The 14,816-nt window shown below is 49.7% G+C and overlaps 1 protein-coding gene across 1 annotated transcript; it reads left to right on the forward strand.

Moving 5' to 3' along the window:
- Window positions 1-565: 565 nt before the first annotated feature.
- Window positions 566-12,269, forward strand: nyap2a (neuronal tyrosine-phosphorylated phosphoinositide-3-kinase adaptor 2a; the record flags this gene model as incomplete). Its single annotated transcript, XM_080493638.1, has 6 exons — window positions 566-768; window positions 5,231-5,538; window positions 6,718-7,758; window positions 10,254-10,424; window positions 10,556-10,662; window positions 12,051-12,269. 6 exons carry the CDS (start codon window positions 566-568, stop codon window positions 12,267-12,269), a joined length of 2,049 nt encoding a protein of 682 aa, XP_080349764.1.
- Window positions 12,270-14,816: the final 2,547 nt, after the last annotated feature.

Raw genomic sequence — 14,816 nt, forward strand, 5'->3', positions numbered from 1 at the left:
GTGGAACCAACGACTCAGAGGTTAGCTCTATGGTAGAACCAACGACTCAGAGGTTAGCTCTATGGTAGAACCAACGACTCAGAGGTTAGCTCTATGGTGGAACCAACGACTCAGAGGTTAGCTCTATGGTAGAACCAACGACTCAGAGGTTAGCTCTATGGTGGAAGTAACGACTCAGAGGTTAGCTCTATGGTGGAAGTAACGACTCAGAGGTTAGCTCTATGGTGGAACCAACGACTCAGAGGTTAGCTCTATGGTGGAACCAACGACTCAGAGGTTAGCTCTATGGTGGAAGCAACGACTCAGAGGTTAGCTCTATGGTGGAACCAACGACTCAGAGGTTAGCTCTATGGTGGAAGCAACGACTCAGAGGTTAGCTCTATGGTGGAACCAACGACTCAGAGGTTAGCTCTATGGTGGAACCAACGGGTTCTAATTTCAGGGCCATTCTGGTTCTGGTTCTGGCTGGTTCCGGGTCCGGCGGGTTCTAAGTCTGGTCTGGTTCTGGTTCTGGTCTGGGGGTCACCCGGAGCACTATGACTCTGCTTGCAGGTCTCAGGAAGCCATGACGTCTCAGGAGGAGACCCCATCCTTCCGGAGGTTCTTCCAGTACGTGGAAGACAGTGGACTTCGGACCTACGACGGTCTGGTGATCCAGAACGCCTCGGACATCGCCCGGGAGAGCGACCGCATCCGGAACCAGACCAACTGGACCTACCTGCAGGAGAAACACCAGAAGAAGAGGCGGCAGGAAGAAGCCATCAAAAGGTAGAACACCTAGAGAACTGGTTCTACAAGATCATGGAAGATGTGAAGTGGTGAATGGAACCAGATTCATCTCATACATTTAATGTCTTAAATCAGATTTATTGATCCACGTAATCATAAACAGCGAAATGGTCCAGACAATGATCCAGAGGATCTAGAACTGATTGATTATTAATTGTGACAAGGTGTGTAATAATCAATAGTGACGGTGTAAAGCTGCACCACCCGGAGCTCTGGACGCTCTGGAGCTGGAAATTGACCACCTCCTCCTTGTCCTCCACCCACCTCCTCCACCATAATGTCACTCACCTCCATGATGTCACTCTATGATATCACTCTCCTCCATGATGTCACTCTCCTCCATGATGTCACTCTCCTCTGACCTCCATGATGTCACTCTATGATATCACTCTCCTCCATGATGTCACTCTCCTCCATGATGTCACTCTCCTCCATGATGTCACTCTCGTCTGACCTCCATGATGTCACTCTCCTCTGACCTCCATGATGTCACTCACCTCTGACCTCCATGATGTCACTCTCCTCCATGATGTCACTCACCTCTGACCTCCATGATGTCACTCTGCTCTGACCTCCATGATGTCACTCTCCTCCATGATGTCACTCACCTCTGACCTCCATGATGTCACTCTCCTCTGACCTCCATGATGTCACTCTCCTCTGACCTCCATGATGTCACTCACCTCTGACCTCCATGATGTCACTCTCCTCCATGATGTCACTCACCTCTGACCTCCATGATGTCACTCTGCTCTGACCTCCATGATGTCACTCACCTCCATGATGTCACTCTCCTCTGTCCTCCACCTTCAGATCAGACTCTCCTCCTCCACCTCTACAGTCACTGATCTCTCTCAGACTCTCTCACTATTTCCATCAGTGATGACGAGCTGCTGATCACTTGTTTAGTGATTCCACTACTGTGACACATCGTCACACGACTACATCACCTCCTGACCTCCACCTCCTCATCACTATTTCTCTCTCAGTAAAATTCCCTTTCTTAATCTTTCCTGTCAGGATTCAGCGTCACATGCCGGCGATCAGCTGGTTGAGATGTAAAAATATTGAGGAGGCCCTTTGCATTGAGCATTGATGGTAGAAAGTGGGCGTGTTGGGGGCGGAGCCTGAACTGTCTACCTTCCAGGTGGACTGGATCTAGAAAAGGGAAGTGTGTACAGATGTGCGTGCGCACCGTTTTACTGATCTAAATTTTTTTGGCGTACGAACATTTTAGTAGGAATCCTAGACATTGTTTTATAGACAAGGCCCCTGGTCCTGCCAGTCAGAGTCTCACAGTAAACACTGGCAGGATGTTCCGACCCAACAGAACCAGGGCTAGCCAACAAGAACCAGCTGCAAACTGGCTTTGTGCAAACTTCAGTATCTTCCTCTCTTCTGAACATGAAACATGATTCTAAAAAAATAGCCAACAACAAAAAGAACTACTTTGGCTGTCGCCCAACCGGGATGTTGGTACCGCATCGGAATGGGTCGGAGCGGGTTGGAGCAGGTCGGAATGGGTCGGAACGGGTCGGAACGGGTCGGAACGGGTCAGAAGGGGTCGGAACAGGTCAGTGCGGGTCGGAGCAGGTTGGAACTGGTCGGAGCGGGTCAGAGTGGGTTGGAACGGCTTGGAGCAGGTCGGAACGGGTTGAAAGGGGTTGGAGCGGGTCGGAGCAGGTCGGAACGGGTCGGAATGGTTCACAACAGGTTCCATGTGTCCTCACTGACAAAAGTTGCGGATGGTAAGAACTGAATGGAAAGGAAAGAACCGGAAGAATTTTATATCCCCTCTGTTGAGGTAGTTCACACAGTGGCACGGTCTTAGGAGGCGGAGCTACAATGCAGTCGCCAGCTGATTGGTCAGTGACGATCATCACTCTAGACAAGCAGTAATATATAAATATCTCCTTGCCATATAAAACCTCCGTTGTTGTTCTCATACTCCGCTTTGTTCTCACTGGTTGTTTAGTGAACTGGTTTATTGAAATGTGGTGCTCAACTGCCCCCTGGTGTTCAGACCAGGTGCAGACGCTCCTCTCAGTAACAGGAGGAGCTTAAGCAGGAAGTATCAGGAGGGGCGGAGCTTCAGCAGGAGCTAGACGCTGCTCTTCACAAGAAAAGTTTTCACTGTGTCACAGAGAACGAGGCTCATGGCTGAAGCTCCTCCTCTTGAGCTGCAATGTAACTTCCTCGTTCCTCACCGACTACTGTTGCGTAATAACGTCACATACCTGCGTCGTTCACATCCTGCCGCCACCTTAACAGTTCTGTCTGCTGTGGGCCCCTACATGGTTGGGTCTGGGTGTATTTGGCCTTATCATACTGGACCATACCATATTGTACAGTACCGTACCGCACCATAATGTACTGTACCGTATCATATCATATCATATCATATCATATCATATCGTACCGTACTATACTGTATGGCATCGCATCGCATCGTATCGTATCGTACTGTACTGCATCGTACTATACTGCATCGTATCGTATCGTACTGTACTGCATCGTACTATACTGCATCGTATCGCATCGCATCGTATCGTATCGTACTGTACTGCATCGTACTATACTGCATCGTATCGCATCGCATCGTATCGTACTGTACTGCATCGTACTATACTGTATCGTATCGTATCGTACTGTACTGCATCGTATCGCATCGCATCGCATCGTACTGTACTGCATCGTACTATACTGTATCATACTATACTGTATCGTATCGTATCGTACTGTACTGCATTGTACTATACTGCATCGTATCGCATCGCATCGTATCGTACTGTACTGCATCGTACTATACTGTATCATACTATACTGTATCGTATCGTATCGTATCGTACTACACTGTACCGCACTATACTGTACTGCATCGCACTATACTGCATCGTATTGTATTGTATCGTGTCGTGTTGTGTTGTGTTGTGTTGTGTTGTGTTGTGTCGTGTCGTGTCGTATCATACCGCATCGTATCGCATCGTATCGTATCGTACTGTACTGCATCGTACTATACTGTATCATACTATACTGTATCGTATCGTATCGTATCGTACTACACTGTACCACACTATACTGTACTGCATCGCACTATACTGCATCGTATTGTATTGTATCATGTCGTGTTGTGTTGTGTTGTGTTGTGTTGTGTTGTGTCGTGTCGTGTCGTGTCGTGTCGTGTCGTGTCGTGTCGTGTCGTGTCGTATTGTATCGTATCGTATCGTACCGTACTATATCGTATCGTATCGTGTCGTGTCGTGTCGTGTCGTGTCGTATCGTATCGTATCGTATCGTATCGTATCGTATCGTATCGTATCGTACTGTACTGCATCGTATCATACTGCATCGTACTATACCGTATCATATCATATCGTACTGTACTGCATCGTATCATACTGCATCGTACTATACCGTATCGTATCGTATCGTATCGTATCGTATCGTATCGTATCGTACTGTACTGCATCGTACTATACTGTATCGTATCGTATCGTACTATACTGTATCGTATCGTATCGTACTGTACTGCATCGTACTATACTGTATCGTACTATACTGTATCGTACTATACTGTATCGTATCGTATCGTATCGTACTATACCGTATTGTACTATACCGTATTGTACTATACCGTATCGTATCGTATCGTACTATACCGTATTGTACTATACCGTATTGTACTATATCGTATTGTACTATACCGTATCGTATCGTATCGTACTATACCGTATTGTAGTATACCGTATTGTACTATACCGTATCGTACTATACCGTATTGTACTATACCGTATCGTATCGTATCGTACTGTACCGTATCGTATCGTATCGTATCGTATCGTACTATACCGTATTGTACTATACCGTATCGTATCGTATCGTACTGTACCGTATCGTATCGTATCGTATTGTACTATACCGTATTGTACTATACCGTATCGTATCGTATCGTACTGTACCGTATCGTATCGTATCGTATTGTACTATACCGTATTGTACTATACCGTATCGTATCGTATCGTACTGTACCGTATCGTATCGTACTATACCGTATTGTACTATACCGTATCGTATCGTATCGTACTGTACCGTATTGTACTATACCGTATCGTATCGTATCGTACTGTACCGTATCGTATCGTACTATACCGTATTGTACTATACCGTATCGTATCGTATCGTACTATACCGTATTGTACTGTACCGTATCGTATCGTATCGTATTGTACTATACCGTATTGTACTATACCGTACCGTATCGTATCGTACTGTACCGTATCGTATCGTACTATACCGTATTGTACTATACCGTATCGTATCGTATCGTACTGTACCGTATCGTATCGTACTATACCGTATTGTACTGTACCGTATTGTGCCGTACCGTACCGTAATGTGGTGATGACTGTGGGGTTGATCGGTTTGTGATTGATCCTCTCAGGATCGGGGAGGGTGTTGCCATGGCGACAGACGGAGCGTATTGTGGGAAACACTTCCGGATGGGCTTCATGACGATGCCAGCGCCTCAGGACCGCCTTCTCCCCTCCGGCCAGGGCTTCGCCGTCCGGTCCCAGTCCCTCCACTCGGTGGGCGGCGGCGACGATGACGACTCCGCCCACAATCGGAAACAACCCCCACCCAAACCTCGGAGAGACCCCAACACCAAGCTGAGCAGCAGCTGTGAGACTGTGGATGGAGTCACCCGGAGGGAGCAGCATGACGGCCACGAAGGTCAGAGCCTAGGTCAGGGTGAAGGTCAGGGTCAAGGTCAGGGTCAAGGTCAGAGTGAAGGTCAGGGTGAAGGTCAGAATGAAGGTCAGGATGAAGGTCAGAATGAAGGTCAGGATGAAGGTCAGGGTGAAGGTCAGAATGAAGGTCAGGGTGAAGGTCAGGATGAAGGTCAGGATGAAGGTCAGGATGAAGGTCAGGGTGAAGGTCAGGATGAAGGTCAGGATGAAGGTCAGGATGAAGGTCAGGGTGAAGGTCAGAATGAAGGTCAGGGTGAAGGTCAGGATGAAGGTCAGGATGAAGGTCAGGATGAAGGTCAGGGTGAAGGTCAGGATGAAGGTCAGGATGAAGGTCAGGATGAAGGTCAGGGTGAAGGTCAGAATGAAGGTCAGGGTGAAGGTCAGGATGAAGGTCAGGATGAAGGTCAGGGTGAAGGTCAGGATGAAGGTCAGGATGAAGGTCAGTGTGAAGGTCAGGGTGAAGGTCAGAATTAAGGTCAGAATGAAGGTCAGGGTGAAGGTCAGAGTGAAGGTCAGGGTCAAGGTCAGAGTGAAGGTCAGGGTGAAGGTCAGAATGAAGGTCAGGATGAAGGTCAGGATGAAGGTCAGAATGAAGGTCAGGATGAAGGTCAGGGTGAAGGTCAGTGTTTTGGTAACAAGCAGTGAAACATGAACCTCAGGAATCAGGAGGTGATGCAGCAGCAAAGCAAAGGAAGTAGAAAACTCACATTTTAATCACATAAACATGAGGATCCTTGTGTCCTCTGTCTCGGTTCTCCGGGTTCTTCAGGTTCTTCAGAGGTTCTTCAGGTTAATCATGTTGTTCAGGCTCTTCACGATCTTCAGGTTCTTCAAAGGTTCTTCAGCTTGTTAAAGTTGTTCACGTTCCCCAGGTTCTCCAGGTTCTCCAGGTTCTCCAGAGATAAGATAAGATAAGATAAGATAAGATAAGATAAGATAAGATAAGATAAGATAAGATAAGATAAGATATCCTTTATTTATCTCACTTCTTCAGGTTCTACAGGTTCTTCAGGTTCTTCAAATTGTTCACGTTCCTCAGGTTCTCTGGGTTCTCCAGGTTCTTCAGGTTCTTCAGGCGTGTGGAGCAGGACCTAAAGAGCTCAGGTTCTCCTCCACACTGCGTTCTGTAGGCTGTATCGCTCACTTCCTGTTTCTGTTCCTGCTTCCTGTCTGACTGCAGGGCGGGGCGTCCTCCACCCGGAAGACTCCAGGAAGATGCCTCCACCCAAACCCAAGAGGAACCCCAACACCCAGCTCAGCACGTCCTTCGACGAGTCCTACATTCAGAACCACGGTGCCAAGAAGTCGCCGGCGCGCTGGAACCCGTCCTCACCTCAGAGCCACAGTCCGGCGTCCAGAGACACTGACGACGAGGAGCCGGTCTACATCCAGATGGTGGGCAACATCCTGCGGGGGCTGGGGGGGCGGGACGGCGAGGAGGACGAGCAGAACGAGTCTGTGTACGAGGAGATGAAGTACCCCGTGTTCGAGGACTTCCTGCAGGATGCACCCTCTGCCGCCTTTGACCCTGAAGCGTATTCGTCTCGCAGCTCGCTCTGTGACATCCCGCCGCCGTTCCCTAACCTGCTGACTCATCGCCCGCCACTGCTCGTCTTCCCGCCTGCCCCCCTGCAGTGCTCCCCCAACTCCGACGAGTCGCCACTCACCCCGCTGGACGTCACCCGCCTGCCCGTGTTGGACAACGCTTCCTTCAAGGCGGGTGGCGTGGAGCAGTCACAGGGCTCCGCCCACCACCGCAAAGACCGCCACCGAGACCGGGACCGAGAGCCGCCGTCCACGCACACCGTCACCTCGTCCGGTCGCTCCTCGGCACCACCGCTTCCCTCCAATCTCTACAAGTCGTCCGGCTCCGCCCACGGGGGCCACGGTTACCCCCGCAGCCAGTCGGCGTGTCCATCCCCGGTCAGCGTGGGCCGCGCGCTGACGCCGCTCAGCCTGAAGAGGCCGCCGCCCTACGACACACTTATGGCAGGAGGAAGCATGCCCCGCTCTTCATCATCGTCCTCGTCATCTTCTCACAGGGCCGGAGAGGGCGGAGCCAAGCTCAGTAACTCCTCCTCCACACACGGATCCATGCAGAACATGTCAATCAGGTCCCAGACTCCCACCAGCCCATTGGACGAGCTCAACTTCCTGTTCTCGTCCGGCAGGCAGGTGATGAAGAGGAGCTCCGGAGGGAGGAAGAGCCGAGACCGAGAAGGTAAGCGGACGCCGAGGGTTCCTTGTTCATAGGGACCAGTACTGAATTCGGTACTTTTAAGCCGTAGTTCCATCGCAGTCCGTGCCGTAGCGGAGCGGGGTGGGAGGGTACGATACAGCAAAGCCCACTCAGACTCTGGCCCCGTCCCACCACAGAAAGTAGGGTTCAAATGTAGGCGGGGCTGAGGAGGACGTGGGGGCGTGTCGGGTGACGAGCTTCAGTCGTAAGCCTCGTTCTCTGTGACACAGTGAAAACTTTCTCCTATGGACCAACAGCGTGCAGCTCCTGTTGAAGCTCCGCCCCTCCTGTTACTGAGAGGAGTGTCTGCACCTGGTCTGAACACCAGGGGGCAGTGGAGCGCCACATTACAATAAATAAATAATCACAGGAGTGCCAAAATAAAAAGGAAATAAATGTAAAATATAAAGTGAATCAACAACACAAAAAATATACAAAGGTAGTCACATTCTTTTTCTATCTCGTCTTTGCTTGTCCTGTTTTGTCTTTTTCTTTTGTTTTTGTCATTGCATTAACTGGACGGGTCAGGCCGTCTGCAATATAAAGTAACTCAGCGAGGGCTGTGGGGGGTCTGTCTGTTCAGGGGGACGAGTCCATACCTGATCACACCTTCCCTGCCTGCAGTGTCTCTGTAGTAGCAGGAAGTACACGCATATGCAGGTTTATTTGAAGTAAAAGAGGGAAAGTTAAGAGGACAAGCGTTGACCAAATGGAAAAGACAAATCGTAGCCTGTGCACCGCAGCACCTCAGCAACTTCAGCACCTCAGCAACTTCAGCACCTCAGCAACTTCAGCACCTCAGCAACCGTAGCACCTCAGCAACCGCAGCACCTCAGCAACTGTAGCACCTCAGCAACCGTAGCACCTCAGCAACCGTAGCACCTCAGCAACTTCAGCACCTCAGCAACTTCAGCACCTCAGCAACCGCAGCACCTCAGCAACTTCAGCACCTCAGCAACTTCAGCACCTCAGCAACTTCAGCACCTCAGCAACCGTAGCACCTCAGCAACCGTAGCACCTCAGCAACCGCAGCACCTCAGCAACTTCAGCACCTCAGCAACTTCAGCACCTCAGCAACCGTAGCACCTCAGCAACCGCAGCACCTCAGCAACTTCAGCACCTCAGCAACTTCAGCACCTCAGCAACCGCAGCACCTCAGCAACTTCAGCACCTCAGCAACCGTAGCACCTCAGCAACCGCAGCACCTCAGCAACCGCAGCAACTTCAGCACCTCAGCAACCGCAGCACCTCAGCAACCGTAGCACCTCAGCAACCGTAGCACCTCAGCAACCGCAGAAACCGGAACTCTCCAGTGGCTCCACTTTTCAAAAGATCTTGCAGATTATGCTCGTTGCAATATCTGTGACGTGAAGTGATGAGAATACTAGTAATCTGAGGGACAATACTGGTAATCTATAGGAAAAAACTGGTAATCTGCGAAAGAATACTGGTAATCTTAGGTAGAATACAGTTAATCTGAGGGAGAATACTGGTAATCAGAGGAAGAATACTGGAAATCTGAGGGAGACTACTGGTAATCAGAGGAAGAATACTGGTAATCTTAGGTAGAATACTGGTAATCTGAGGGAGAATACTGGTAATCTGAGGGAGAATACTGGTAATATGAGGGAGAATACTGGTAATCTTAGGTAGAATACTGGTAATATGAGGGAGAATACTGGTAATATGAGGGAGAATACTGGTAATCTGAGGGAGAATACTGGTAATCTTAGGTAGAATACTGGTAATCTGAGGGAGAATACTGGTAATCAGAGGAAGAATACTGGTAATCTGAGGAAGGATACTGGTAATGTTGGTCCTACGTCTGTACTACATTGGTACTACATTGGTACTACATCTGTTCTACATTGGTACTGTGTCAGTACTATGTCAGTACTACATTGGTACTTCCCTTGTACTACATCAGCACGACGTCGGTACTACGTCGGTACTACATTGGTTCTTCATTGGTAGTACGTCAGCACTATGTCAGCACTAAGTTGGCACTACATTGGTAGTACATTGGTACTACATTGGTACTATATTGGTACTTTGTAAGTACTATGTCAGTGCTAAGTTGTTTTGACATCAGTACTACATTGGTATTACGTCAGTACTCTGTTTTTAATTGCCTTTCATTTCTATAAACACAAATCACTGATCAGGTTGATCTGACCTAGTATTGATCACTGATCAGGTTGATCTGACCTAGTATTGATCACTGATCAGGTTGATCTGACCTAGTATTGATCACTGATCAGGTTAATCTGACCTAGTATTGATCACTGATCAGGTTAATCTGACCTAGTATTGATCACTGATCAGGTTGATCTGACCTAGTATTGATCACTGATCAGGTTGATCTGACCTAGTATTGATCACTGATCAGGTTAATCTGACCTAGTATTGATCACTGATCAGGTTGATCTGACCTAGTATTGATCACTGATCAGGGGACACGTTGTGTGTCTCTGCAGCAGACTGCAGGTCTCTGCCCAGACGTCACAGCAGAGACAGAGAAGGACAGTCAAGCCCAGGATCCAGCAGGATGGGGAGGTCGTCTGTCAGTCCTACCATGATGCTGTGTGGAGGAGGTGGAGGAGGAGGTGGAGGAGGAGGAGGAGGAGGAGGAGGAGGAGGAGGAGGAGGTAAGTGTGACGACAACAGCAGAGGGGAGGGAGAAGTTTGTGTGTGTGTGTGTGTGTGTGTGTGTGTGTGTGTGTGTGTGTGATATACACATGATGTGTCTTGAACAATGTTGACGTTCTTGCCTGTTCAGATTCAAAGTGTAAACTTGGACGTTCAGCATCGACCTCAGGAGTTCCTTCACCAGGTGGAACTCCTCAACATCACCTGCATGAGATGCAGCATCCTGCCCTCAGCCAGGTACCACGGCGGGGAACGCCTGCACACACCTGCACACACCTGGACACACCTGCACACACCTGCACACACCTGGACACACCTGGACACACCTGAACACACCTGGACACACCTGCACACACCTGGACACACCTGCACACACCTGGACACACCTGCATACACCTGGACACACCTGCACACACCTGAACACACCTGTACACACCTGTACACACCTGCATACACCTGAACACACCTGGACACACCTGTACACACCTGTACACACCTGCATACACCTGGACACACCTGCACACACCTGAACACACCTGTACACACCTGTACACACCTGCATACACCTGGACACACCTGGACACACCTGTACACACCTGTACACACCTGTACACACCTGCATACACCTGGACACACCTGAACACACCTGGACACACCTGCACACACCTGAACACACCTGGACACACCTGCACACACCTGGACACACCTGCATACACCTGGACACACCTGAACACACCTGGACACACCTGTACACACCTGTACACACCTGCATACACCTGGACACACCTGGACACACCTGTACACACCTGTACACACCTGTACACACCTGCATACACCTGGACACACCTGAACACACCTGGACACACCTGCACACACCTGAACACACCTGTACACACCTGGACACACCTGGACACACCTGCACACACCTGTACACACCTGAACACACCTGGACACACCTGCACACACCTGAACACACCTGTACACACCTGGACACACCTGCACCCACCTGGACACACCTGAACACACCTGTGCACACCTGCATACACCTGGACACACCTGCACACACCTGGACACACCTGCATACACCTGCACACAACTGGACACACCTGAACACACCTGGACACACCTGTACACACCTGTACACACCTGCATACACCTGGACACACCTGCACACACCTGAACACACCTGTACACACCTGTACACACCTGGACACACCTGGACACACCTGCACACACCTGTACACACCTGTACACACCTGCATACACCTGGACACACCTGGACACACCTGAACACACCTGGACACACCTGTACACACCTGTACACACCTGCATACACCTGGACACACCTGGACACACCTGCACACACCTGCACACACCTGAACACACCTGGACACACCTGTACACACCTGTACACACCTGCATACACCTGGACACACCTGGACACACCTGAACACACCTGAACACACCTGTACACACCTGCATACACCTGGACACACCTGAACACACCTGAACACACCTGAACACACCTGTACACACCTGCATACACCTGGACACACCTGAACACACCTGTACACACCTGCACACACCTGTACACCTGAACAGGCTGTCATGTTGTCGTCCCTCAGATGCCGTGGTTGTGTGGAGACCCCACCATGATGGACACCATCCAGAAGAAGCGGGTTCTGTGCCGAGAGATCAAAGCTCGCCAGAGACCCGACAAAAACCTGTGCAAGCAGGACAGCATGCCCATCCTGCCGTCCTGGAAGAGGAAGCCACCACCATACTCAGCCCCGCCCACCGCGCCGGGCCACACCAACACCGTCTTCTGGGACACGGCCATCTGACGGGAGGACAGAACCGGCTGACGGCAGGACAGAACCGGCTGACGGCAGGACAGAACCGGCTGACGGGAGGACAGAACCCGACAGACAGGAGGACAGAACCGACTGACGGGAGGACAGAACCGACTGACGGCAGGACAGAACCGGCTGACGGGAGGACAGAACCCGACAGACAGGAGGACAGAACCGACTGACGGGAGGACAGAACCGACTGACGGGAGGACAGAACCCGACAGACGGGAGGACAGAACCGACTGACGGGAGGACAGAACCCGACAGACGGGAGGACAGAACCGACTGACGGGAGGACAGAACCCGACAGACAGGAGGACAGAACCCGACAGACAGGAGGACAGAACCGACTGACGAGAGGACAGAAGTCAGAACCGACTGACGGGAGGACAGAACCCGACAGACGGGAGGACAGAACCGACTGACGGGAGGACAGAACCGACAGACGGGAGGACAGAACCGACTGACGGGAGGACAGAACCGACAGGCGGGAGGACAGAACCGACTGACGGGAGGACAGAACCCGACAGACGGGAGGACAGAACCGACTGACGGGAGGACAGAACCCGACAGACGGGAGGACAGAACCGACAGACGGGAGGACAGAACCGACTGACGGGAGGACAGAACCCGACAGACGGGAGGACAGAACCGACTGACGGGAGGACAGAACCGACAGACGGGAGGACAGAACCGACTGACGGGAGGACAGAACCGACTGACGGGAGGACAGAACCCGACAGACGGGAGGACAGAACCGACTGACGGGAGGACCACCAACAAAGAAGAAGAACACCAGGATTTATTTTCTAAACATAGTGACAAAGTGCTTCTACATTTAAACCATAAATAAAAATTTTAACAATAAAATGCAGATAATAAAAAAAATACATTTTAGAAAAACAACAACATCAGTTTATAAAAATGAGTTTTAAAACAAGACTTAAAGCCGGATCGCGAGTCTGAGCTGCTGCAGAGGTTCTGTTCTCCCCGGGAGGAACCTGGTTCTGGAACCATCAGGTCTCTGTGGAGGAACCAGACCTGTCATTTTAAATCTGTTCTAAAACTGAAGTGAAGTGGAGGAGGTGCCACTGCTCCTGCTGCAGCCGCTGAACACTACTGAACACTACTGAATACTACTGAACACTACTGAACACTACTGAACACTACTGAATACTACTGAATACTACTGAACACTACTGAACACTACTGAATACTACTGAATACTACTGAACACTACTGAACACTACTGAATACTACTGAATACTACTGAACACTACTGAACACTACTGAATACTACTGAATACTACTGAATACTACTGAACACCGCTGAACACTACTGAACACTACTGAACACCACTGAACACCACTGAATACTACTGAACACTACTGAACACCACTGAACACTACTGAGCACTACTGGATACTACTGAACACTACTGGATACTACTGAACACTACTGGACACTACTGAATACTACTGGACACAACTGAACACCTCTGAATACTACTGAATACTACTGGACACTACTGAACACTACTGAACACAACTGAACACCTCTGAATACTACTGAACACCACTGAACACTACTGAATACTACTGAACACTACTGAACACTACTGACACCACTGACACTACTGAACACTACTGACACTACTGACACTACTGAACATTACTCAATACTACTGGACACTACTCAATACTACTGAATACTACTGGACACTACTGAATACTACTGGACACTACTCAATACTACTGAATACTATTGAACACTACTGACACTACTGAACAATACTGAATACTACTGGACACTACTGAATACTACTGGACACTACTCAATACTACTGAATACTACTGAACACTACTGGACACTACTGAACACCACTGAATACTACTGAACACTACTGAACACTGTTTAACACTACTGACACTACTGAACACTACTGGACACTACTGAACACTACTGAATACTACTGGACACTACTGAATACTACTGAATACTACTGAACACTACTGACACCACTGAACACTACTGAATACTACTAACACTACTGAACACGACTGAATACTACTGGACACTACTGGACACCACTGAATACTACTGAGCACTACTGGATACTACTGAACACTACTGAACACCACTGAATACTACTGAGCACTACTGGATACTACTGAACACTACTGAACACCACTGAATACTACTGAGCACTACTGGATACTACTGAACACTACTGGATACTACTGAATACTACTGGACACAACTGAACACCTCTGAATACTACTGAATACTACTGGACACTACTGAATACTACTAAATACTACTCCAGCCTGGACGGGTTGGATGCAGGTAGAACTTCCTCCAGGTCTGCGGGGGACGAAGAATGACTGAGCAACGCAGAAGAAGAAGAATCCAGGGAGACCGTGAGGAGGTCAAAGGAGGATGACCCTCGGTGACCTGACCCCTGACCCCTGACCCCTGACCCCTGACCCCTGACGCCTGACGCCTGACCCCTGACGCCTGACGCCTGACCCCTGACC

This window comes from Lipophrys pholis, assembly GCF_963383615.2.
Source record: "Lipophrys pholis genome assembly, contig: SCAFFOLD_46, whole genome shotgun sequence".
NCBI lineage: Eukaryota > Metazoa > Chordata > Actinopteri > Blenniiformes > Blenniidae > Lipophrys > Lipophrys pholis.